General features: G+C 40.9%; 1 protein-coding gene across 21 annotated transcripts in view; it reads right to left on the reverse strand.

Moving 5' to 3' along the window:
- Positions 1-2,422: 2,422 nt before the first annotated feature.
- EPS8 (EGFR pathway substrate 8, signaling adaptor) overlaps positions 2,423-25,599 on the reverse strand; it is a 199,669-nt gene continuing 176,492 nt past the window's right edge. For all 21 annotated transcript variants that reach the window (XM_065567473.1, XM_065567446.1, XM_065567453.1 and 18 more), the window contains 4 exons: positions 16,247-16,478; positions 12,421-12,601; positions 11,550-11,679; positions 2,423-3,588 (listed from right to left, as the gene is read on the reverse strand). In XM_065567473.1, the coding sequence (XP_065423545.1) occupies positions 3,475-3,588; positions 11,550-11,679; positions 12,421-12,601; positions 16,247-16,478 (657 nt within the window). In that variant the 3' untranslated portion in view covers positions 2,423-3,474. The remainder of the gene's footprint in view (positions 3,589-11,549; positions 11,680-12,420; positions 12,602-16,246; positions 16,479-25,599) is intronic.

Here is a 25,599-nt window from a genome sequence, read left to right on the forward strand (position 1 = left end):
TCTGACAGACATCAGAATTTAAGGAATTCTCTGTAAGCTGCAACACCACTCATCAGAAACAGAGAAACAAGGGCTATAGCCTGCTAGTGTTGATGTTCTCCTGCTGCAGCAGTAGTACAACATAAATGGAGCAACTATTACCCATCCAGAGAATGTGGAGGATATAAAGGGAGATTGTTTTAGAGAAAGAAATTGATGAATAGAGGGATCAAATAAGATTGAGCACGCATAAGCATGCAAACACATACTTTATAGCTTAAATAGATACACGTTAGGGTTGTATGTATATACATGAAGGCCCCACTTTGGATATGCAATGCACAAACATGCATGCCCCTGGGAAGCGTGGGCCTGATTTGCTCCCCTCATTCAGGCACAGGAAGTTTCAATCAACTCTTCAATAGCAACCTTGGTAAGTTGCCAGACCAATATTTTCTTTATCAACCTGTTCTTATGATGTTGGCCTTACTCCTGAGCAAAGTCCAGAGCTCCTTGTTTCAATATGACTGTGCATGCAGGTAAGTTGAAAACCAGTCACTTGTTCACAAATATCCCTCTGAAATGACAGTGTGTCTTTGTTTCTCACAAAAGAACATGCTTCCGAATACAGGGCTGCCTGTTTACAAATACTTACACCAATCATGTTTGTTTTTCTTGGCTTCTTTCCTCATCTTAAAAGCACTGAGGCCTCCATCCAGAAAAGTCCTTAAAGCATGTACCTAAGGTCATCCCTGGTCAGCAAAGGAACCTCCTTAACTTTAAAGCATGTGCTTAATTCCCACTGAAAGCAAAGGAAGGTCAGCGCATGCTTAAGTGCTTTCCTGCCTTGAGCTCTGTCTAACAAATCAGTGTTTTCAGTGTACACTGCTACTGTGCAGCCTGCAGCTATGATTTGCCCCTAAAATTAAAGGCTGGAGTCTAAATTCTCCAAAGCACAGTTATAATAAAAACAAAAATCTGTTATAAATCACCACTTCGCCTTAGCCAAGTGCTGTTTAACTGAAACTACACAGGTTACCCAATGTTTGTCAAAGTGGTTTTCTTTTGCCTTTCTCTCCCCCTAGGGCAAAGTGAGCAGAAGTGACAGTCAGCTGTTAGGTGGGCAAGGCCCCAGAGAACTTTTATATCTTCAGAGTAATTTTAGCAAAAGCAGATACCTTCCTAAATGCAATGCAGCGAACACATGGGCATTTTAATTTAGCATAGATAATGACATACAATTTATAGCTTGCAATTGTGTGGGGATCAGCTATTCAGTTTGCTCATTTCTTGTCCCCTAAATAGCATGAGGATGATTTTTTTCCATAGACGTCATTGTTGTGGCCTCCTTCCAACCTGTGAGCAGCTACTATAGTAAAAGGAGGATTATGCAGCTTATTCCTTTTCTCTCTGAGTATGTCTTCAACTGCACTAAAACACTCAGCTGGGCCATGTCAGCTCACTTGGGTTATAAAATTGCAGTGTAGATGTTCAGGCTGTGACTAGACCTTGGGCTCTGAGACTGGCTTCAGGCTGGAGCCCTCCCCTCCTCACAAACAGCTATACTGCAATTGTACAGCCTGCAGGCCAGGTCCTGGTTAGCTGACAGGGGCCAGCTGCAGGTGTTTTAGTGTAGCCATAGACTCGGCACCTAGAACAGTGTTCCCGCTCTTTCACAGTGGACATTTCCTTTTGGCCAGAAGTGAATCAGTCCATAAGTGATCAAATAAACCCGAGGAAGGATATGAAAACTAAATGTAAACTTGTGACTGCCATCAATGAGGAGGATACAACTGTTCTGTGCCATTTTACAGTAGTGAGCATTCTTTCAGTTTCCAAAAGACCTACCTAAAATTTTACTACTCTGAGCTGCTGGAAGCTCTGTGTTTGATGTAAAATAAAGCAAGGTGCAAGAGTATTTTGTCAGTCTTTCATTGCCCACAAGAGAACACCTACAATAGGATGACATTTCTTGGGCAAAGACCAGGAAACCTGTACTGGTGTAGAAGACTGGGGTACCATCGGTGTGTTGAGTTAAAGAGTTTGTGTTTAGAGACCCGGTCAAGGTGACCCATTGTGCTAAGACAGGATGCTAGTTCTACGCTATAATGCTAAATGTCAAAGACTTTGCCTGCATAAAATAGTTTTGTGCAGCCATTCAGGGACATTCCCCAATACTTTGTGTTCTCCATTCTTGAAGATTGCATTGGAGTGACAAGTGTAGACACTATTTACATTTAATACACACACAGCAAAAGCATTTATAAAGGTGCTTTGGGATGAATGGCATTATTAAGATGTGGGCTTATCAGGTTATGAAAAATGGAGCACTGATTACAAAAGACTATTTTTCTAGTATGTATATTAAGAGCATACTCTAAGCACAAAATCTGGAATGGTTCCTAGCCTCAACTCCCTCTTTGTAACAACAAAGATACAACTATTTAACATACATCAAACACTGTTTATTGCAGACTTTCAGCTGAATCATGTGAAAAAGGCACTATGAAAATTAATGAAACTAGATGATGAAAACTTTCTAAATGATGTGTCAGTCTATACATGTGAAACAATAGAACATTTTGTGACAAAAATTGTGTTTCCAAAAATAACATTTGCTGGAAAGTGTTTTTTCCCCCCTGGAATCAATAATATTTCAAAAGATTAAATTTATAAATGAACTTTTTTTTTTTTTTACATACAGAAAATTTGACATTTAGGATCATCACAAAAAAAAAAAAGAGTCTAGATTACATTTTCCTTTTGACTAGTTTAGTTACCAACAAAAATGCAAGTCTATTAAAAAAAATACTGTGAATACCGTTATGGCTATCAAAAGCAGGTCTGACCACCTTTGTAAGCTGACTTGTGTGTTAATGTTTTCTATTTATTCCTGTGTAATAGTATGGTTCGTAACCAGTGAAACAGAAATAAAATCAAAGCACAGACTATATTCTCTTGCTATCAGCTTCATTAGTAATAAAACACCTTGCACGAGGTACAAGAAAAATTCAGCCTATGTTCCGAAGGCTTGAACTGCTGTTTGCATTCGAACATCTTTGATTGCTGGCATCAAGAACTTTTAAATAAATCTGAACATCCTGCTGTTCAGAGCATGAGACAAAAGGAGTGAATCACAGACTACAGCGACAGAGGGAATTTAAACTCTTCTATTACTGAAGGCCAAGTATGTCTTACTGCTGGCTCAGCTTCACTGGAATAAATCAAAAGCAGCAACGTGTTTCTGATTATCCACAAAGAGCATGAAATGGTTAATTCCACAAGGCTAAAACTCATGTTTGGGTGTAAGGGTTTTCTCAAGTGCCAAGAACGTCTAGCAGTGGGTACTTCTGTCAAGTCCAGTTGCATGGTTTCTTTATGGCAACAAGTTATGTCTACAAAATAATAATAAATCAGACATTCCCCTTCATTGCTTCCTAAAACAAAGCTTGATGGAATAATGCCAAGGACAATGGGATTAAAAGGAAAAGACATTCAGTGACTACTTCCCTCATCAAAAGATTCCACTCCTGAATCTGAGGCAGCTGCACTAATTTTTTCTTGTCGTCTTCTCATGATTTCCTGTAGTTCTGAGCTACCATTGTTAGCCTAAAAATGAAAAGGAGAAAACAAGTTAATTTGTGGTTCTAGCAACAGGATGAGGCTTTTCAGTCAAGATTTTAAGAAGACAGATGGCTTAACGTTAGGTCTTAAATCCACATATAGGCCCTGATATGTTAAGTGGCCCATTCAGGACAGCACTTAAGTGATGTCCTACATAATGAGGAACTTAACTATATTCTTAAATGCTTTCCCGAATGAGGGTTGTAGGCTTCTAAAGAAGTTCAGCCTGATTTTCAGTACCGCTGAGCATCCTCAACTCTTACTGATGTCAACAAAAGCTATTCAGTACTCAGGGATGAAACCCTGACCTCAATGAAGTCAATAGGTGTTTTGCCATTGACTTCAATGGGGCCAGGATTTCATCCTTTTTGGCTAAATTTATTTAGGAGCTTAAGGCCTCAATCCTACAACCATATGTTTAATTTTACATGTACAGTACCACTGAAGTCAATGGCCATCAACAAATTTAGGCCTCTAACCATCAGAGGAGTGAATTTCTGAAGCAGCCTTATAAGGGGAGCAGTGGGGGCAAAAAACCTAACTGGCTTCAAGACTGAACTTGATGGTGTGATGAGACTGCCTACACTGGCATGTAGCCAATCTGCAACTTCTAGCAGCAAATATCTTCAATGGCCAGCGATGGGACACTAGATGTGGAGGGCTCTGAGTTACTACAGAGAATTCTTTCCCAGGTGTTTGCCTGGTGGGTCTTGCCCACATGCTCAGGGTCTGACTGATCTCCATATTTGGAGTGGGGAAGGCATTTCCCCCCAGGTCAGATTGGCAGAAACCCTGGGGGCTTTTCGCCTTCCTCTGCAGCATGGGGCAGGTTTAAACTAGTATAAATGGTGGCTTTTCAGTAACTTGATGTTTTTAAACCATGATTTGAGGACTTCAGTAACTCAGCTAGAGGTTATGGGTCTATTACAGGAGTGGGAGGTGAGGTTCTGTGGCCTGCAATGTGCAGACTAGATGATCATAATGGTCCCTTCAAACCGTAAAGTCTATGAGTCTATGCATAGGTGTAAAGTTGAACACACACAAGTGTCTGCAGGATTGGAACCTAAGTAGGAGCCCCACTTTATTTACCCATTTTACCTGCTGTATAAACATTTTAGCACATGGATTTGGCACTTATGACAGTGCAGTTTGGACTGATCCATATCATCTAACCAACCCAAATAACGTTGCCTGAAAAGCAATTTCGATGAAGTTAAAAAATGATGTTCTTACCATTCTACGTTTATGGAGAAACTAGAGCAAATCTCTGTTTCTCTCTTCGGCGTAGAGACCATTTGGTAATTTGAATGAAGTCATTAGTATGCAAGCATACATGCTAATTATATTGGAAACTTCCACACTGTATATTACTTTGAATAAGATTAGTAGATTACACAGTTGGATACAAACCCACTATTTATCTAGCTATGTAACAAAATTACCTTAAGAACTAGGAGAATCTTAACCTTCCTCATCACTGATAGGAAGTCTGCGTCATATGAGGCTAGCAACAGTTTCTTTATGCAAAGGGTAGGTAAATAATTCTTCAATTGGTTCTTAATTATAGCTCTTTACAATTTATGCCAAATTAGACTGATTACAGGGTATTATCCAATAAGCTATTTTGCGTAAGCTAACTGCTGGGCAACATGTGCATATTAGAAAAATCGGGCATCATTTTCCACTTGGGTGGGGGTTAGGATGTCTAATTCTTCTGTATTTAGGCATGTTCATAGTTCCCATTAAGGGAGAAGTGAAAGGGAATCAACTGGTCCATGTTGGGGATAATCAGGAAAATAGACAATGTAAAAGTATAATGTTTTGAACTTCTATACTGCTTTCAACAGAGGAATTAACACAAACATCATCCCTGCAAGGGAGCAACTGTTATTAATCCCATGTTACAGACAGGGAAACAGACCTAGGCAGATGAAGGGCCAAACAATTCTCAGGTGCACTAAGTTCATTTTGCATTGCATCAGTGGTGAAAACTGAACTTAAGCTGTCTGGTGAAACCAAGGGAAAATTCTCTATGCAGAGGAGAATGTCTGATTAGCATAAAGCAGGTGGATGCTACCTACTGTGCCTGATCCACCACCTCTAGCCATTGCCTTCTCTGCTGGAGCTGCACTGCCTGGTGTGGCAAGTGGAGAGAGAATGGCAGGGCTAGTTTTTGCTGGGCCCGATGCGCTACATACCTTAAAGCTGACTCCTTGAAGTATTTGTTAGCCTGAGGCTGGGCAGAAAGCCCCAGGGAGCTGTGATCAGCACCCCTTTTCTCCACTGTGCTTAAGTTTTGTGTGGGCAGAGTTGAACTCAAAGTGATTTACCTAAAGTCACTCAAGGAGTCTGTAGCAAAGCCATGAACAAAACCCAGATCTCACAGCTGCAGGCACTTGCTTTGGGCAGAGAGCCATTCTTTCTACAGCATGCGGCTCAAGACCAGCAATTTATGCTTTCCATTTTTTAGACTTTTTAAAAAACATTAAAAACAAATAGGAAAAAAGTTGATTCAATGTAACAAATTTTGTAAGAAACCATTTATCTCCCCCTAGGGGAAAAACAATCCAGAACACCTTCTTCCCTTGATTTTCACTCTCTTTAGACCATGTTTACGTGTGGCCACGGAAAGCCCTAAACATTTATGCTTTCTCTTCTACTTTTGAATTCTGGTTTAATTCAAAGGAGAGAATGGAGGATTTGCAGCACAATCAGAGGTGCAGGACTGATCAAAAAACATTCAGCAGAAGATAAAGCAAAATAGACATTTAAATTATTGCACTCAGCATATTATTTTTCCTACAGGTACAACTACTGAATTACAGTAGCCTACGTTTAAGGCATTAGTTCACCACTTAACTGAAGAATTAGCCATTACGCAGAGGTGGATTAAGGCTGGTTCCCTGAAGCTGGTGCACACTTTGGGAGCACCCCTGCATCACAGAGAGGACACGGATCAAGGAGCAGTCTTCGGACAAGCCTGGAGAGGAATTTGTTTGGGTGGATCCAGACTTAGTCCAGCATGGAATGTTATTTGTACCTGCACTGACTTAAGAGTCAATTCCTCTGATACACAGGTCACAATTATTAGACACAGGATGCAAAATCTAGAGTACATGGAATCTAATCATTTGTTCTATATATTAGCTAGATCGGTATGGCTAAACTCATAACCCAATGGCTATTCAGACATTTATAGAAAAGAGTTAATTGTGCTTAGATAATCTGTATGTCATGGGCTACACTGGTTTAACAATTTTACATGGCTCTATAAACTTCTATTATTTGAATTGCTTCCAGTTTGAGTGATAACATATTTCTTTATCTTTTAAGAACAAGACAGCTCATTTTTGTTAGCTGGTGTAAAGATAATGTTTCAGAAATGGCCACTGCCATTCAATTGCAAGCAGACTGGCTTTCTGCAATTTAAGTAACAACATGCTCTTGGAGGCAGGATAGACGTGCATAGAAAAAAACATGCTCCTTCAGGGTGATCAAATGTTTCCAGTAGGACATCAGTAGAGGGGTTAAAGCAGGGGTGGGCAAACTACCGCCCGCGGGCCACATCCGGCCCGCAGAACCGTCCTGCCCGGCCCCCAACCCCTTGGCCCAGGAGGTTACCCTCCCCGCCCCCACAGCCTCAGCTCACTCGCTTCGCCGCCGGCGCAATGCTCTGGGCAGTGGGGGAGCGAAGCTGCAGAGCCGGGCCAGACCCGGTGCTCTGAGCTGCATGGTGGTGGCTGAGGCACTGGCAGCGTGGCCCGGCTCCAGCCGGGCGGTGCGGCTGTAGTGCCACCAGCCACCGGTGCTCCAGGCAGCGTGGTAAGGGGGCAGGGAGTTGGATAGAGGGCAGGGGAGTTCGGGGTGGTGGTCAGGGGGCGGGGGTGTGGATGGTGGTTGGGGGGGAAATAGGGGGTTGAATGGGGGCAGGGGTTCCGGGGGGCAGTTGGATGGGGTGGCGGGGGGCAGTCAGGGGACAGGGAGAAGGGGTGTTTGGATGGGGCAGGGGTCCTGGGGGGGCATGTTAGTAATGAGAGGAGGGGTTGGATGGGGCGGCGGGGGCCCAGGGGCAGTCAGGGGACAGGGAGCGAGGGTGTGGGGATGGGGCAGGGGTTCCCGAGGGGCCGTCAGGGAACAGGAGGGTTGGATGGGGCAGGAGTGCCGGGGGGGGAGGGGCAGATAAGAGGTGGAGGCCGGGCCATGACCCCCTCCCCTAACCGGCCCGCCATACAATTTACGAAACCCGATGCGGCCCTCAGGCCAAACAGTTTGCCCGCCCCTGGGTTAAAGCATCACATAGTCCAAAAAAGATTAAATTTTAATTTAATAAGTTCAAAGTCAAATGATAAAGTGGAGACTGAATTTTAATTACGCCTTACAGAAACCAACAAAAAAGATCAACCTCCTTCCAATACCTGCATATTTACATTTGCAGGTAACCTTAATAGACAAGCCTGGACCACTCAAATTCCTGCAGAATGAAGAAACAACAGAAACCAAAGGCGAGCGAAAAAAGCCCAGAACAGAGAGGGAGAATGAGACTTCTACTAACCTGATACATGTTCAATTTTCAAATTAACATCCATTGAACACAAGAATATTTTCCTAGATATATGCAACAAGAAAGACCACATCTGCTCATAGTACATCTCCACAGTTAATTTAATACCCTATAGGACACCACCATGCCCGTTGACAGCATAAACTATTAACAGGGGGATTCCTTTCACAATCAGTGTTTAAGTTTCCTGTTTCTTTGACTGCCTCCATCAAACCAGTATGGTACCCACTTTGTAACACCTGTGAGGTGTGTGGATGTCTACAGTTGTGTTATTCATATGCCAAGTGTCTGAATCACTTGTGTAATAAACATGATACAGTAACTCCTCACTTAAAGTTGTCCTGGTTAACGTTGTTTCGTTGCTGATAAATTAGAGAACATGCTTGTTTAAAGTTGTGCAATGCTCCCGTCTAACGTCATTTGGCAGCCGCCTGCTTTGTCCACTGCTTGCAGGAGGAGCAGCCCGTTGGAGCTAGCTGGTGGGGGCTTGGAACCACGGTGGACCAGCAGCTCCCCATTAGTTCCCTGCTCTCCTAAGTTCCCTGTGCTGCAGCCACCCAGCAGGCTATCAATTGCCGGGCAGGTCAGCTGTCCCTCCCCCCACTGCCATGTGCTGCTCCTGCCTTAGAGCTGCTCCCAGAGACTCCTGCTTGCTGTGCGGGGGGGGGGGGGCGCTAATATCAGGGTGTCCCCCTCCCCCCTGATCCTGCACCCCGCTTACCCCTTCTCCATATAGAGCAGAGAGGGGACACGGAAGGAGAGAGACAGAGCGAGCTTGGGGCAGCAGCTGCTGTCTCAACTTCCTGATCCACTTAAAAAGACTAGGCACTTAAGAGTGGGTCAGCTTACTTAAAGGGGCAGTGTGCATCTCTCTCACCCACACACAAGGTGTGTGTCTGTCTCTGTCTGCTATGCTTCTCCCCTCCCTCGTGTTCGTACTGCCTTGTGTGAGAGGCTGCATTAACAACGTGTTAACCCTCGAGGGCTCAGCTGAGTTCTAGTTCATCATTTAGCAGCAAGGAATTCCCTGGGAAATATCCCTCCCTCTTCCACCCTCTGACTTCACCACCTCAACCAAGTTTCACAATCATCATAGCTGTGAACAGCATTAAACTGTTTGTTTAATACTGTGTGTATATCTATATAATATATAGTTTTTTGTCTGGTAAAAAAAATTCAGTGGAACCTAACCCCCCCTATTTACATTAATTCTTATTGGGAAATTGTATTCATTTAACATCATTTCGCTTAAAGTCGCATTTTTCAGGAACATAACTACAACGTTAAGAGAGGGGTTACTGTATTTTAAAACTGGGTACATTTACTTAGAGGATAATTTCCAAAACATATTGACATTAAAAAAGCCATAGTAAAAATAAATGTGGGTATAATTCATTTTAAGTAACTTATTCCCTCCTATATACATCCAAGTAGTTGAGAGTGGGGGTTTGTTATTTTCCAATAAAAGTACAGAAGCTATAGACAAAGTAAGTAAAACACAAAAATATAATACATGTAAACACAATGGTCAAGGCATTCTTCCAGTATAGTCATTCTGGCTGTTGCCATTTTCAAGTGCTGAATTGAGGGTGGAAGACTAAAATTACATAGAGTAGCAACAGTGCCTACTTGCCCATACTGCCCAGCTCATTTGCCTCAGTCCTGAACTGGACAGTTCACCACTTTCAGGTTTATATTTGGTCTCCATGGCTCATTCTGTTTTTTGCTTCTCTGCTGAGACTGCCTCCCACAGTGCCAGCATTGGTAGTGGCATGCATGGCTCTGGTGACTGGTAAAGGAACATTTCACCTCAAGGTTACCAGTTCAAACAAGATGACGAAGATAGAGATTGGAAATCATCACTATCCAATGGACGTTTGGTTTCCTAGGCCAAATCAGCTGGTGGTATCAGCTCAGTCCAATCCAAGGGAAACAGGTATCACTGGACTTGATTTTCTAAAGTGCTGAGTACCCACAAGTCTAACTGAGATGGGAATGCTTAGCACATCTGAAAACAGGAACACAGCACACCGGACTGCTAAGCACCTCCTGGGTCATCGAATCCAGTCCCCTGCTACTGTAGACAACCCCATCATGTAAACCTGTTCAGAAATTTATCAAGCTCCATCTTAAAACTAGTTAGGTTGTTTGCCCCCATTACTCCTATTGGAAGGCTCTTCCAGAACTTCACTCCTCTAGTGGTAAGAAACATTCTTCTGATTTCCCATCTAAATTTATTCATGAGGTCTTCTATCACAAAAAGCTGTTGTAAATGTCAAGCTTTATAAAGTTACAAATCATGGGGGAGTAGGGGAGGGGAGGGTATGTGTATAAACACACACAAATGTCAATCAATAATTACTTATGATTCTCCACGGTGATCTTATAGCCCTTATTCACCACCATTATCACATTTCTTAATCTTCAACCGATCCCTTCTAAGAAGGAACACATTCTTGATTATCTAGGCAAAATGGCTGGCTATAAGCACACATTACCATCACTACAAAATGCATCAAGTCTGTTTGTCTTTCCAAACACTGTCCCACTAATGGGTGGAATATCATTGTGGGGAGAGTAGAGAAAGGAAGAATTTCAGTCTGTAATGGCTGCAGCCTGCTAGAGTGGTGGCTCTCAACCTTCCAGACTATTGTACCCCATTCAGGAGTCTGATTGGTCTTGCGTACCCCCAAATTTCACCTCAATTAAAAACTACTTGCTTACAAAATCAGACATAAAAATACAAAAAAGTGTCACAGAACCCTATTACTGAAAAATGGCTTACTTTCTCATTTCTACCATATAATTATAAAATAAATCAATTGGAATATAAATATTGTACTTACATTTCAGTGTATACTATATAGAGCAGTATAAACAAGTTATTGTATGAAATGTTAGTTTGCACTGACTTTGCTAGTGCTTTTAATGTAGCCTGATGTAAAAATAGGCAAATATCTAGATGAGTTGCTGTACCCCCAGAAGACCTCTGTGTACCCATAGGTGTACGCGTACCTCTGGTAGAAAACCACTGTGCTAGAGGATGGGGAGAAGAGGAAGAGGAAGGTAGCAGAGAACAGGAGAGAAGGACAAAATGAGTGATGAAGATCAGAAGGAGGGGGAATCACCTCTGATTTTACCGTCAGAAGAATATAGAAATTGCCATATTGGATTAGACCAGTGGTCCATCTAACCTCTGATAATGGCCAGCATCCAATGCCCCAGAGGAAGGCATAAGAACCCTAACAGTAGGTGTAGGATAATCTGACCCCTGAAAATCTCATCCTAACTGCTAACGATTAGAGATTGGGAACCCTACCAACCTAAGAATTGTTCATGTTTACCGGCTAGTATACGCCATTTTGATGGGAGGGGTTAGACATACCTCTAATGCAGCTTTCTGTACAGTAATTTGGCTGTAGACTCTAGACCCTTCAGGACAAACAGTCTTTAATTCGTCCTTATTGAGCGAGAAAAGCTGAGCCCCTGTCAGCACTCCAAGGCTATTGACAGTCCTAAAAAAGGCAGAGCAGAGAGTGAACACCATAAGATTTTATAGTTCTGTGGGAAGCACAATAAAAATAAATAAAAATCCACCAGTTGAGTTGAGAAACATGAGCCATTTTCTTCTGCTTGGGGTGGCACAATTCCAGGGGCGGCACCCCGGCCACTTTTTTTTTTTGCTTCAGCAGTTGCGCTTTCGGAGGTTGTTTTTTTTTTGCTTGGGGCGGCAAAAAACCTAGAGCCGGCCTTGATGCTGAGGTACTCAACATTAGTACCTCAAAACTGGTCAAATCCACTAATATTTTCCTTGACTTTGCAAGGGGCTAAGTGCCCTTACCATCCATTAAAGTGGAACCCTGTAGTAAAAAAACAGCACCTTGTAGCGCTCGGCTCATTTTGGGTGAAATGAGTTTCTAATTTTGAAGATGAGATTTACAGGTTATTAGGATGGAAGTCAGTCACCGACAGGAGGTGCAATCTGATCTCCTTTTGTTAGAATAAGTGTAAATGTGGACAACATTTTCAAGAGTGACTTGTGGTTTTGAGAGCCTCAATATTTTGGGGGCTCAATTTAAGACACCATATTAAAGGGGAATGGATTTTCAGAGGGAGTACTCAGCACATTCTGAAAATCTGGAAAACACCACAAGTTAGACAGTCAAAATCCTAGTCTCTTTTGAAAAATTGTAGTTTATTTCCCTTTATACAGTATTCTGAAATTAGAGTTTCCCCAAGTTCATCCTCAGACTTACACTGGGCTGAATCCTTTTGACTCCAACCACATTTTCACATCCTCAGCAGAGGAATCATAAGTGATATTAACTACCGGTATGTTTGGTCGTGGCACATGGAACTTTTTCTGGGCAGCACTCCGGCCAATGGTAAGCCTGTGAATAAGCTCATCCTGTACCTCTTCCATCTGAGATTTCCTACCTAAAAAGAGAGACGAAAAAAGATGAACACAACAGGGAATCTATTTTTAAAAGATGCTTTTGAGAAAAAAGCATGTTTGCTCTTAATACCACCACACTCTGTTTTTAAAACAAAAAAAGCATTCCCTAGAGATGGTCCAAAAATATTTTTTTCTACTCCATGGAAAATTTTGATAAAAATGAAAAAAAAAATCACTTTTGCTTAATTTTCCACAGAATATTTGTTTTTTTTCTGCAAAATTTTGAATACTGAAAATTTTCAGACAAAAACCAAAAGAGGGAGTGGGGGAAGACCTTGCTGCTGCAGGGGAGATGTCCAGGCTGTAGATGAGAAGGGGCACAAACGTGCAGTAGCTGAACAACAAGTCTCATAAGGCACTTCGGCAGCACTTCCAAATCAACATATTTTGGTTTGGGGCATTTAATTTTCTGACAAAACATTGACATTGGCTGTGGGAAACAGACACATTTTGGGGAAAACCCAGTTGAAAAACAATTCAGATGGAAAATTTTTGACCATCCCTAGCGTTCACTGCATTCCTTCTGCAAGCAACTGTCACTATTTAAATCCACTTTCGCAATGAGTGTTTTGGAGAAGGGGTAGATACAAATTATAATAGAGAGCAAAACAGCAGTTTGTTTTTATTTTAAATGGTATCACTGCTGAGATTTTAAGAGGTATTTAGTGAACCTTACTAAGATACTGGTGCTTAGGGTCATTGGAAATTAGCAAGATATTTACCAAATTCTCCAGAATTTCCACACAACAAAATTTTGCTTCTCTGAAGCTTCCAGCATTGGCCTCTAGTGTACAGCAAGCTGAACCAGATGAGCACTGGGTCAATTCTGTAACGGAAATTTGTACCTCTCTGGAAGGTTATATGCTTTGGCTGGGAGCACTAACTCAGAACACAACCTCAGAGGAAGGAAGTATTGGAATTATTTTCTAAGGATTGAAGACCTGCCTCATGCTTATGAGCTATCATCTCTGTTGCCCTTTAAGTGACAACTCACTTATTCCGATAGATGAATAAACTGTCCCCAAAATGAAACTGTAGATCTAGTTCATAGTGTAGGTGCAATATTACCTTGTGGTGATAATGACAGCTAATGCAGAGAGAGGCTTAACCCTGAGGGATTTTCATAGCTGAAGTAATATTTCTGTAGGACATTGAATCCACATCCTTTTGGCCCCATTAGTTAATGGCTAAATTAGTTCTTAGAGCTTTTCTTTAAATAGTCAGCCTGTTCCAGAAGGAAAGGACATAATGGGCCCCAGTGAAGTTAAGTTCAAAGTGCACTAACAGTTTGTCTCAATAGGTCAAATGAAAGATGCCTTATTGATTTAGCTCTGAAGACTGAAAAATGTGTTTATTCAGTAAGGCATGTTTCTCACTTACTGGGAACATGGAAGGGAGAGCTCTCTCAGAGAACTAAACATGGACATTAGTACAACTTTACCAGAAATGTTGCTAGGATTTTTTGCCATGCCAGAGAGTGAGGAAAAAAAGGGAAGAGCTGTCAACCCACAAACAGCCAAATCACTTAAGATCTCATTTCAGTATCACCTTTTCAGTTTGTAACAGTTACTTGTAAACTAGAGACAACGTAGGTGAGGTATCTTTTATTGGGCCAACTTCTGCTGGCGGAAGGTACAAGCTTTCAAACTACACCGAGCTCTTCTTCAATTCTGGGGAAAGAAATCAGAGTGTCTGATTTCTAAACTACACTATTAAAGTGCTGGTTTTAGACATATGTAAAACTGCTCAATTATTGGAATTATGTTACTGTAAAAAACCCTTCTGATTCGAGGGCTACACAGTAAGGGACACAGCAGCCCTGTGTTACAAATGCCATTTAAGTATCAGGGGGTGGCCGGGTTCGTCTGTATCTACTAAAACATCAAGGAGTCTGGTGGCACCTTAAAGACTAACAGATTTATTTGGGCATAAGGTTTCGTGGGTAAAAACCTCACTTCTTCAGATGCATAAAGTGAAAGTTACAGATGCAGGCATTATATACTGACACATGGAGAGCAGGGAGTTACTTCGCAAGTGGAGAACCAATGCCATTTAAGACACTGTTTTGGGCAGAACTTGAGATAACATCCATACAATGCTGGATCCAGCGTCATGTTCTAGATAAAGTGCTGTGTCAACTGTCCCCTAGTCCTAATCTCCTGACATATGGGTCTGAATGGTTGGTAGAGATACTGAAGTTCACTTATGGGCCTGTCTATGCTACAATTTCAACCATGTTTAGGGGACTCAGTCTTCAGTTACATTCCTACTTTGTAATGCAAACTTCAAATCCTCAAACTTGCCAACGCCTTGGCAGATCGTCCGAGGGCCTTAGCCCGAGACATGTTAGAACCAGAGTGACATTTTCAAAAGCACATAAGTGACCGAGGCGCCTAGGTCCCATTTTTAAAATGGAGTTAGCCTAAATCCCATAGATTTACTGAGGTTCAGCCTCCTACATGCCATGCCTAAGACACTTCTGAAAAATGTTACCCCTTGACAATTTTATATCTTCTCTACAAAACAGACTGAGTGTTGTAACTAGTGTAACATAAATACACTTCTAGAAAACCAAGTCCTAACAGAGGGGAAAAGGTCTTGGAAATGTCATTGGTAAATGTACATATTTGTGAGATTTCCAGTAGCCAACCTCTTCCATCTCTCTTCCTTGATTAGGGGGAGCTCTTGTTAAAGAACTGCCATAATTTCAGGCCACGTGCTCTCAGTCAAGCCAGGAAAATATAAGAAATTAACTCCTTGCTTGTTCTTCTGCAGTTTTAGCCTCTGCTTCCTGTCAGAGAGCCCTAACTGCTTGCTAAATGCTGAAATCAAGGACAGCAGCAACCATGTGCATTAAAGGAAAGGGTAACTTTTCCCAGAATACTAGCATGGCACTTGGCATGCTGGAATACACTGCTATATATCTGAACACAAAAATACATCAAGACTGATACTAAATTATTTCAAATATATCACAATCATTTTTATAATGTTTTCTATTCAAAAAGGATCCCCAAAGCTTTCCCAAAATAACACACAGGGAATCACATTTTTCCACCGCTAACATGCAGCCACCTCTGGGGTTGGAGGTAATAGCTGTTGTACAGCCTTTCACTGCAGTGTGTAGCTCCACAACACCGTGACAACTGTGTAAGCAGCCTGCCTTTCACTGTGGCACGTAGCGACGTGTGTAAGTGTAAATGTAGCCTGTGATACATAGACAGTTTAACACCCTTTTGCAATAAGCGTCATGAGGTCTTTAATGACATGAAGTGACCTTAGTTTTGTCTCATCTGAAAGACAGTATCTCCACCACTGCTCCTTATCACATTAAAGCATCAGGCTACTACACATTACGAGGGAGAATCCCCAAACATCACTTTCTGCGGCTACTACTTTAGCTACTTTCCTCGGACAACTTTCATTCAAGTATGGAACTGTCCCACCCCTGCTTAGCCTGGTTATTGGACAGGATCACCAGGTGATATGGAAAAATCTTTTTTTTTTTTTAAAGTTATGGTAAAAGCCAAATATCAAAGGACAACTTGAAAAGTGTAATTTTTAAAATGCTAAAATGGATGGAAATGGTGGAAAATAGCTTTTCTGGCTGTTTTGAAGAAACTTACGATCCACAGGAAGTTGTTTGTGTCTCTGGCTGTCTCGCATAATGATACCACCGCTCTCACTAGAGGTGCTGCTTTGGCGACTAATGGTTCCTGGTGCTTTTGGCACAGGAACTGGAATAGGTGCTGGTGTACTAGGAGGGAGAGGGACAGGAACTGGAGCTGGTGTCGGAGGTGGTGATGGAGCAGCAGGACTGGGATCGGGTTGTTTCAGAACATAATCCATCCTTTGTTTCTGAAGAGATGCAAACACATAATTAGCTCTGCACCATAAAATCCCTCAGTGTTCAAAAGACAAACCTTCTGCAGGAAAGCACCTGCGTACATTGCAGTCAGCAATCTCATTTTATCCCAGAAAGGCATGCTACGTGTCAGATATACAGCTGCACTTTTCCAAAAAACTTACTTTCGCATCAAGATTCTCAATGTTGTCTGTCTGTCCATCTGTCTTACTATTTAGGATAAGCTCTGATTATCCCAACACCATCACCAACATCTCCTTTTGCCAATGCCACAGTTGGGTAAGAAGGCCAAAGTTATGAGCAGATTCCATCCATATCTGTTTCGAGTTCCCTGGATGGTTTTATATACCAAGTTGTACTACTCTCTCATTGGATGTCCATGGCCTCTCTCGCTATGCACTCTTCCAAAGAGACCGTTTTAGGCAGTTGGCATGGTGTCATCCCAAAATTGATTATACAGAACTCATTTCTTTCCTCCAAATATGAAATTTGTCTAAAATTAGTTTTTTAAATCCAAAACTCCTGTTATCTGAAGGTTTTGCGTGGCCTCTGAGACATCTATCTGGAGTTTACCTGATTAAACATATGTACAAGAGCTGGGTAAACAAAAATCCTAGGTCAAACATACCCAAGTCTTTGGAAAGCTTGCCTTTAATCTGCACTTTGCTGTTGACTCCTATGTTTGCAACAGGCCAAGCCAAAACCCCACATCTAGCAGTGATCATTATGACTATCTAGTCTGACCTTCTGCATAAACGTAGGCCATATTGTTCACCAAGTGAACCTACCTGGATCTGGATGAATAGTGGATTTTTTGGTTCACTGGCAATTTGGAGGAGTTGGGGGGAGGAGGGGAGAGGGAGGGAGTAATTTCCAATTGAACCAAAAATTACATTTTACAAAATTGTCAGGAAGCCAAAACATTTTTTTTAAAAAGTTTTGTTTTGGGTCAAATGAAAAGTTTCACTCAACTCAAAATGAAATCTTTTGTTTTGATTCTGAGCATTTTTTATATTTTGTAGGGTTTTTATGAACAAAATTAAAGGAAATTTTTAACTGAAAAGTTGTTTTGAATAAAAAAATCAAAAGCTTTAATTTCAAATGTGTCAACCCAAAACATTTCAATTTTTCAGATTTTTTGGGGTGTTCTTCCTCGAAACAAACAATTCAGCAAAATTAACACACGTTCTTTAGCTTGTGTAGACAAAAACTCATATCTGTATTTAAACAACTTCGCATTTCTACCGTGTTTTCAATTGTGTTATGATTTAAGTCTGTTTCGTTAACACAGTGATGCCTTTGTGGGTGTTTGTTACAATTTTGCCATCAAACTGTAGGGAAGTGCTGTGGTTATTTTCCTGCCTCTTTGTGTTGATCCACCTCCCACAATATGCTACATCAACTCTTGCAGCTGAGATGTATTATTTGGCTCAAAAACAATTTTGAGGAGCAATTTCTTTTTTAGAATGTACCAGATTGTACTAAACGGCAAGTATTTTCCAAAAGGGTTTGCAGGAAAGATACATTTACTCACTCATACAAAATTGGGGTTGCCTCCTTTCTAATGGGACACCCGTGGCCCCGCCCCCTGCTCCACCTCTTCCCCCAAGGCCCCACCCCCTGCTCCACCCCCCCAGATAAAAACCTGGACATCAGGGATTGTCAAATGGCACCCAGACACACAAGCCAAAACCCGAACGGTAAAAACTGGATGGGTGGCAATCTTATACAAAATCTACATTGCCATGTCCCCTGCAAATTGTACAAGCTGAACAATGCAATATGCTAGCAATATACTCCGTATAGTTTGCAGGAGCAAAGTATTGGCATTTCTAGCAGTACATATTAATATAAAGTAGTGATGCCTTCTTTCTTAGTTATGAAGTTGTTTTATTTTTAGCGGGCAAAACAAATGAGTGAACTCCCCAGGCCTCAATCCTTCCTGGAGCACATATCTCCATCCCCCCAGGACAGGTGGGTTTATCACAGATTAAGTAGAGAAGTCTTTGTGGGAACCACGTGTTAAACTATTAGCACATCAGTGCCTTAACAATATTTGAATATTCAACTTTCCATTAATTTTAACCAGCTGCCCCTATGCGTGAATGCCAAAATGGAGAAATTTAACCCAAAAATATACGGGTCCAGATCTTGAGAGTGTAAAAATCGGTTTAGCTCCAGCAGAGTTATGCTGATTTACAACAGCTCAGAATCTGTCCTATTGGTTTCAAAGCTAATAGATTAAGCTGAGAAACGCGCCTCTATTTCTCTGTTGCAGTCTCTCATTATTTATAGTGGTCAGTTATTAAATTAACAGATCTTCCTAATTATGTTCCCCATAAAAGATTTTTTACTTTGTTTCATGCAATTTTATTGTTTAATATATTACCTTACAATTACTTTTTGTTTGGTTTGTGCAATCCAATGTGGGAAGCTTACAGGAATTCATATGCTTGACATTTTATGTGCTATAGCATTTGGGTGTGATGCCAATAATTGCCCTTAAAAATATAATGACCATCACAAAAGTGGAATACGAATATGAAAGAAAAAACAGAAAGCTACTCTTCAGGTGAAACATAAAGTGGCAAATTAATACATCAACAGATGAGTTAATGAATTTATATAAGTACTTCATAAGTATCAGAGTAAAATGTTTTAAGGAAATTCAAAAATAATTAAATTATGCTCACAGATTTAAAAATGCCAAACTGCTAGCCCCACAATGTGATTCGTGTTTTCTTTTAACACGGGGAAAAAACCATTACTGGTTTGATGGTACTGAATGGTTCATTAAAAAGCAAAACATCAACTTTCATCATCACCACAGTCAAACCTCAATGCAGGGATTACTGAATACCAGGTGTAACTCTTATTTGACATCCCTGGACTTTCATTGTCAAATGAGCCATCCCACAAGCACTATGCCCATAGAAGAGACCAACTATTAGTTTCATATTTGGAAAGAAAATATAATCCAACAGGGAAAACCATTCAAATTCTACATTTATAAGTGGAACTACATAAAACATACTCCAAAATTTGTGCAATCATGTGCTAAAACCAACTGTGTACTAAAACTGAGTTTACTCAATTTTTAAAAAAAATTAAAGTATTTTGAAGACCTCGTCTACTCATTTATCAGGTTATCTTCATTTATCATTATGAAAGAAACAAGTATGCACTACTGAATTTCTGAAATGATGCAACCCAAAAGACTCAGCCTACAAAGAGACATTTTAGAAAATCAGTAACTTATAATAGCAATTTGTGTTACCTCTGAAAGCTCTCCCAGTAATTGCTGTGAGGAAAATGGAGTAAATTACATCAAATGAGATTGTTAGCACAATATTGGAACTTCAACCACATCAGCGGTTTAAAAAAAAGACATTAGTGGCATTAATTAGCTTTTGATACCAATGACTGCATACTTTATCAGCTATCTTTCTTATTTTTTTCTTTAGAATAGCAGGTGAAAAGTTGGTCACCTAACATACATATAAGAAACCAAATGTATGGTGACTAGTACTCATCTAACGTATCTTTTCACACTTCACATCCAAAGAAACAGACATTAAAACAGGTGGTAAGAAACCTAAACTGAAATAGACAAAGATTCAGAAACTACATCTAGGGAATACTTACTAATTTTGAACAGTGCACTATTACTCATTTTCATATTCATTCTTAGTTAAACCATTTGGGTATTGCATCAGACCTGCCAGGGCTCTTTAAAAAGGGATACGTTTGAAAAGGATGTGTAATCTAGAAACTGGGGTCAATGGGACTATTCAAATGGTTAACGTAAACCACATGCATAAGTACTGTGCTGGATCATGGCCAGAATGCTTAGTACATTGCTGGCTTAAGCCCTAGTTTTCCAGAGAATCAACTGATACAGACTGATATATCTCCATTAATTTACATATGCTGAAGATCTGGCCCCATGTATTTCAGAAAAACTTGTTGGCACTGGAATTAGGTTATTTCAGGAGAACTTTGTATTTTACATGAAAAGGAAAGATCTCAAAAAAGGCTTCATTACGGTGGAGGCTACTTTGTCAAGAATCTTGGTTTTGCACCATTTGTTCTAATCTCTCCTCAGACACACATTCCAGCACAATAACTTATTTATACAAGCAATGAAAATCCCAGCTCCACTTCTTGATCATTGCCAGAACACCAAATATGAAAGCATCATATTTTCTATGTATATTTTGGCCATGTTCATCAACAAAACAGAATATATATCATGTTCAAACCATGACATATATATAGCCAAGTTTATGTACAAGCTCACCCCCCAAACACTTAACTTCAGTCTAAGCAGTCAATAGAAATATACAGTCCTTGTGGATCTATAAATTTCACTAAGAAACACCCCTCCTTCTCTCTTTATAACACTTTATCACTTATACTGGTCATTTATTCAAGTAACTAATCTTCCTAAATATGTTCTCGTGTAAGATGAAATGTTAGCACAACTTATGTCACTGCAGCTGCATTGTCAGACAAGAGAAAAAAAAAAAAAAAAGGAAATATAGCCATTTCTCCTGATACTTGAGATACTGCAATTTATTAGTTTGTGTGTCTGTACACAAAGGCACTTAATATTCACTTAAGACCAAATTTCACATGCAAATATCTCCCGCTGAAGTAGTGTGATCCAGGCATAAAATCAAGAATTTAGCTCTAACACTGGTTACACTTTTTTGGAAAATGTTCCAAAATACATTTCACATATTGCAAGCCAAAATATTGAACTAAGAATAACTTTTCCTTTGTTTTATGTTGCACACTGCTTTCTTCCAGTATCCTTTTAGTAAGCCTCAGAGCTAATTACACACTTTGTCCTTTGTTTTTCCTTGTTTTTGTGTACTATAAAGAACCTCAACAATGTGTCTCATTACAAGGTACGTAAGTTTACATACCTTTAATACACCCAAAGCAGTTCAACTTAAGAGTTAATCATGCTATAAATTCCTATGTTACATCAAAGCATCAGGTTAATTTGCACTCGCATCATAAAACTTCACAAAGAAACTTCATCTCTTTCCTTTGTTTTCAGAAACATGCAATGAAGATTCATCTGAAGCCTTAGTTTAAAACTGGCATCACTGACTAATGATGATTCTAGGCAGTAGAGATTCTGATTACATGTCCTTTTCAAAATCCCCTTTCCTCCCCCCGAAAAGATATGCTCCATGGATCAGACCTATATTTTTGTTATGCGGGTGTACAGCACCTGGCACAGTGGGGGCCTGGCCATAGTTTTTGCACTGACTTAACTATTTTGATGATAGGTGTGATTTTTCTACTGAAATAATTAAAATGGTATATGTCTCTAATGTCGATTCAGCTGTATCAGTAGAAAGGTGCTAATATAATACCGATATAACTTATTCCTGTACATTTACAGGAGTAAGGGACTGTCTACAATTGGAAATTTACCAACATAACTATACTAATACAACACCATAACATATACTAGTATAACTCCCCATGTGGGCACACTTATTCTGGAATAAGAGCGTCTACATGTGGAATCATAGTGGCATAAATATAAAGGTGTAGTTATGCTGGTAAATTTCCCCATGTGGACTATACCAGTATAGGTTAGTGTTTAACATCTATATACTAGTATAACTTTGTTCACACTCTCGGGGGTTGTATCACTTTAACCTCAAACCAATATAATTTAAGGGGTACAAAAATTGTACATAGACCAGCCCTGTGACTGGGGCATCCAGGGGCCACCACAGTGCAAATTAACACATTATTAAAGAATAATAAATAGAAAATCAGGCTACCAAAGAAGAGTACTGGCTGTGGGACAGAATCAGTCGCCTCTCAAACACAGTGACAGAGGGCACAGAACGGTGATACCTTTGTGCCAGCATAAGCAGCTGAAGAGAAGCGATGCCAACAGTGCATCTGAAAAAGCCAACTGAGGCAGAAAACAAGCTGTCAAAGTGGGAGCTCTGTTTAGTGCAAGCTGATACATTAAACCGTAAAATAAACTGATAATACTTTCGGAGCAGAGAAACTGTCGATAAGGCTTGTATGGAGAGAAGAGAGTCAAGAGAAAAACCAGAAGAGGCAAAGAAAACTGCAAACTGGATGGCAGCGCACACACCTGGATGCAGGTAGCTGCATTCTGTCAGTGCAGTCAGGGAAAAAATATACTCAGAGAAATGTTTTGCTTTAGGGATAAATAGTTTATGATAAAAATCTTGTGCGTGTACATCAACTTCTGTCCCAGGAGATCCATTGGTGCTTTATTGACATGTCTTATTGTCCAAATATACACACACACACACTCTCCTTCTCCGAATATGTGATTTATATATATATACAGATACAAAATAAAATCGCTTTGCACTCTCAGACTACTAACTACCTCTGAGATGAAACACAGCAGCGGTGTAACAGTGCATAGCAGCAATACATAACTATTTAGGGCAGGAAGTGAAGAACGCTGCAGACAGCTAGACCTAGAGCAAGAATTTAGGTTGGGTGGTATTGGCCAGGATTGTCAAGATTAATTTCCCATTTCTTGAAAAAAGTACTAAATGGGAAATTTGAACCAATCTCAGTAATCAGGACACACTTACATATCAGGACATCCAAACAATAACACTTCTATTAGCTAAGTGCCCCCTTATAGCATAATGCAGAATTGGATCAGTACTGACTCAGATAGAAAAGTGGCATCTTCTCAATCACTAATAACCCATTTTATAGCAACAAATTTAATAGAACAGCGTTTTATTAATGAATAATATAAAGGGACACTAGCTCAGTTAAAAATGACGACATCTCTTTGGCCACTACCAAATGAGCACCTGGCATGTGTTTCCCTTTGTTATAGTACACTTCACAATCAACAGGGAAGTTAACAGTTGGCAATAGATAAGTACATTGGTATCTAGAGCAGCTGGCAACAGACATGAATTTTGGGCACAAATGCACAGTGTCAGGGGGAAGTCACAGAGAAATAGTTTAAGCCAATAGCTAAACAAAAAATAAGACTTGAAAGAAAGGCTTCATGGTAGATTCCAAGCAACGTAAAAGACATTTGTCCTAAAGGAGGATAACAGAGCTCTACCTTGGTGCTCACATTCAAAAGCAAACAAAAAGGTAGGTTCATTGGCACAATGTTTGCCTTCTCTTGTAAGGATCCTCAGAATGACTGGTAAGAATTTAAAATGTAACATTTTCTTTAGGAAGTCATTAAGAAAAACAATAGAAAAATGAATGACACTCTAGTCAGTAACCAGTCTGCTTTAAAAGGTACCTTTGAATAGATACAAACAGCATCTACTCTTCATGGTTAAAAAAACTCTTCAGATGAGATCAGGGAGATACTGTGCATCATTACAGTATTATAGTGTAAGCTTCTAAGTGTTTAGTAGCCTAAACATCTCTGATTCTAATTGTTTAAATGTGTGTTAGGGGGTTCTGAATGGGAAAAAAAAGGACATTAAAATTTGTTCTTGCTGAAACTAACATTTGAGGCAATTTAACTAGTATTGTTAAAATGGAATCCAATTTACCAGTTTATAAAGCCCAAAAGGTTTGGTAGCATGACTATATCTGCCAGCTAAAGTAAAACTAAGGGCTTGTCTCCTCTTCCCAGTGGATCGACACTGAGGTGATCAATCCACCGGGGGTCAATTTAGCGAGTCTAGTGAAGACCCGCTAAATGGACTGCAGATCGCTCTCCCATTAACTCCGGTACTCCACCAGAATGAGAAGAGTAAGGGGAGTTGATGGGAGAGGGTCTCCCGTCGACATAGCATAGTGTGGACCCCACGGTAAGTAGATCTAAGCTACATCAACTTCAGTTATGCTACTAATGTAACTTAAATTGCGTAGTTTAGATTGACTTTCCCCCGTAGTGTAGGCCTGCCCTAAGGCAGATAAGGTTCATTGAGGGACCAGCTAAACCCAAGCAGGTGTGATCAATCCATGGCAGGCAGGGTTTTATTTCCACCACACCAGAATATATGTGCACGGGTGCTTAGATCTTGAAACTAGTGGCCAGGATTGTCTCTCAATATATAGGCCAAGTCAGACATACTGCTGTTTTCCACAGGATTGCAATGGTTAGAGAGAAGTACTGAGGGATGAAAAAGGAATGGAGAGGGAAGAGACAGAATTCTCTAATGCTTTGTTCTGTTTGCTAATAAACACACTTTGGTTTTAAGAAGAATGTTCTGTCACTGGCTCCTGAAGTGCAGGTGACCAAACCTAGTTGGACCTGCTGGGTAATGATGGTTGATATACGGCTACTGTAGCCTAGAGCCCAGTTTAAGAATGGTGTAATTGTGAAATTCCACCCTAAGACAGGTAGGAGCATGAGGCCTAGCACCTGAAGGTGTGCTCTCAGAGACCAAAAAAGGGAGAGAGGTGCAGCTAGCTCTATAATCATGACAAATCCCTAATAAGCTCAAACACTCCTACAGCACTTGAATTTTCCTTTGGAGATCTCCCTTTTAATACTGACCAAGCCCAACTCTGTTATGGTTTACTCCTGGGGGGAATTCTGCAGCACTGCACACACACAGAATTCATGTCCCCCGCAGAAAATACATTCTGCTGAAGAGACGCTGCAATTGTGCCTTTAGCCCACCAGGGGCTGCTGTGGTGGTGCCAGAACATAGGGCAGCCAGCTCATTGGCCAGAGCAGTCAGCAGCCGATAGCAAGGAAGAAAGGCTGCAGACCTCATAGCCCCTGCATACGGGGACAAGTGAGGAGGCATGGGATATGGGGAGGTAACAGAGTGAGGCACACAGGCTGCTGGAGGGTCACATACACTGGGGTTCAGAAGGGCTGGTGGGGGGCTGAATGGGAGTGGGGGTGCAGGGCCACATAGGGGCAGGGGTGGCTGGGACACATAGGCACAGCGTGCATAAGGGCAGGGATTGGCTGAGGGGGGGTGCAGGGACACGCAGACAGGGGCAGATGTGCCTGACTGAACGGGAGAAGCTAGGAATCAGCCAGGGTCTGCATGTTGTGGTCCCCAACTCCCTAACAATCCCTCTCCTGCAAAAAAAATAACCTGTTCCATACTTCTCCCACCCATACCCAACAACCCTCCAGGTTCACTC

The sequence above is a fragment of the Chrysemys picta genome, chromosome 1 (genome assembly GCF_011386835.1).
Source record: "Chrysemys picta bellii isolate R12L10 chromosome 1, ASM1138683v2, whole genome shotgun sequence".
Lineage (NCBI taxonomy): Eukaryota > Metazoa > Chordata > Testudines > Emydidae > Chrysemys > Chrysemys picta.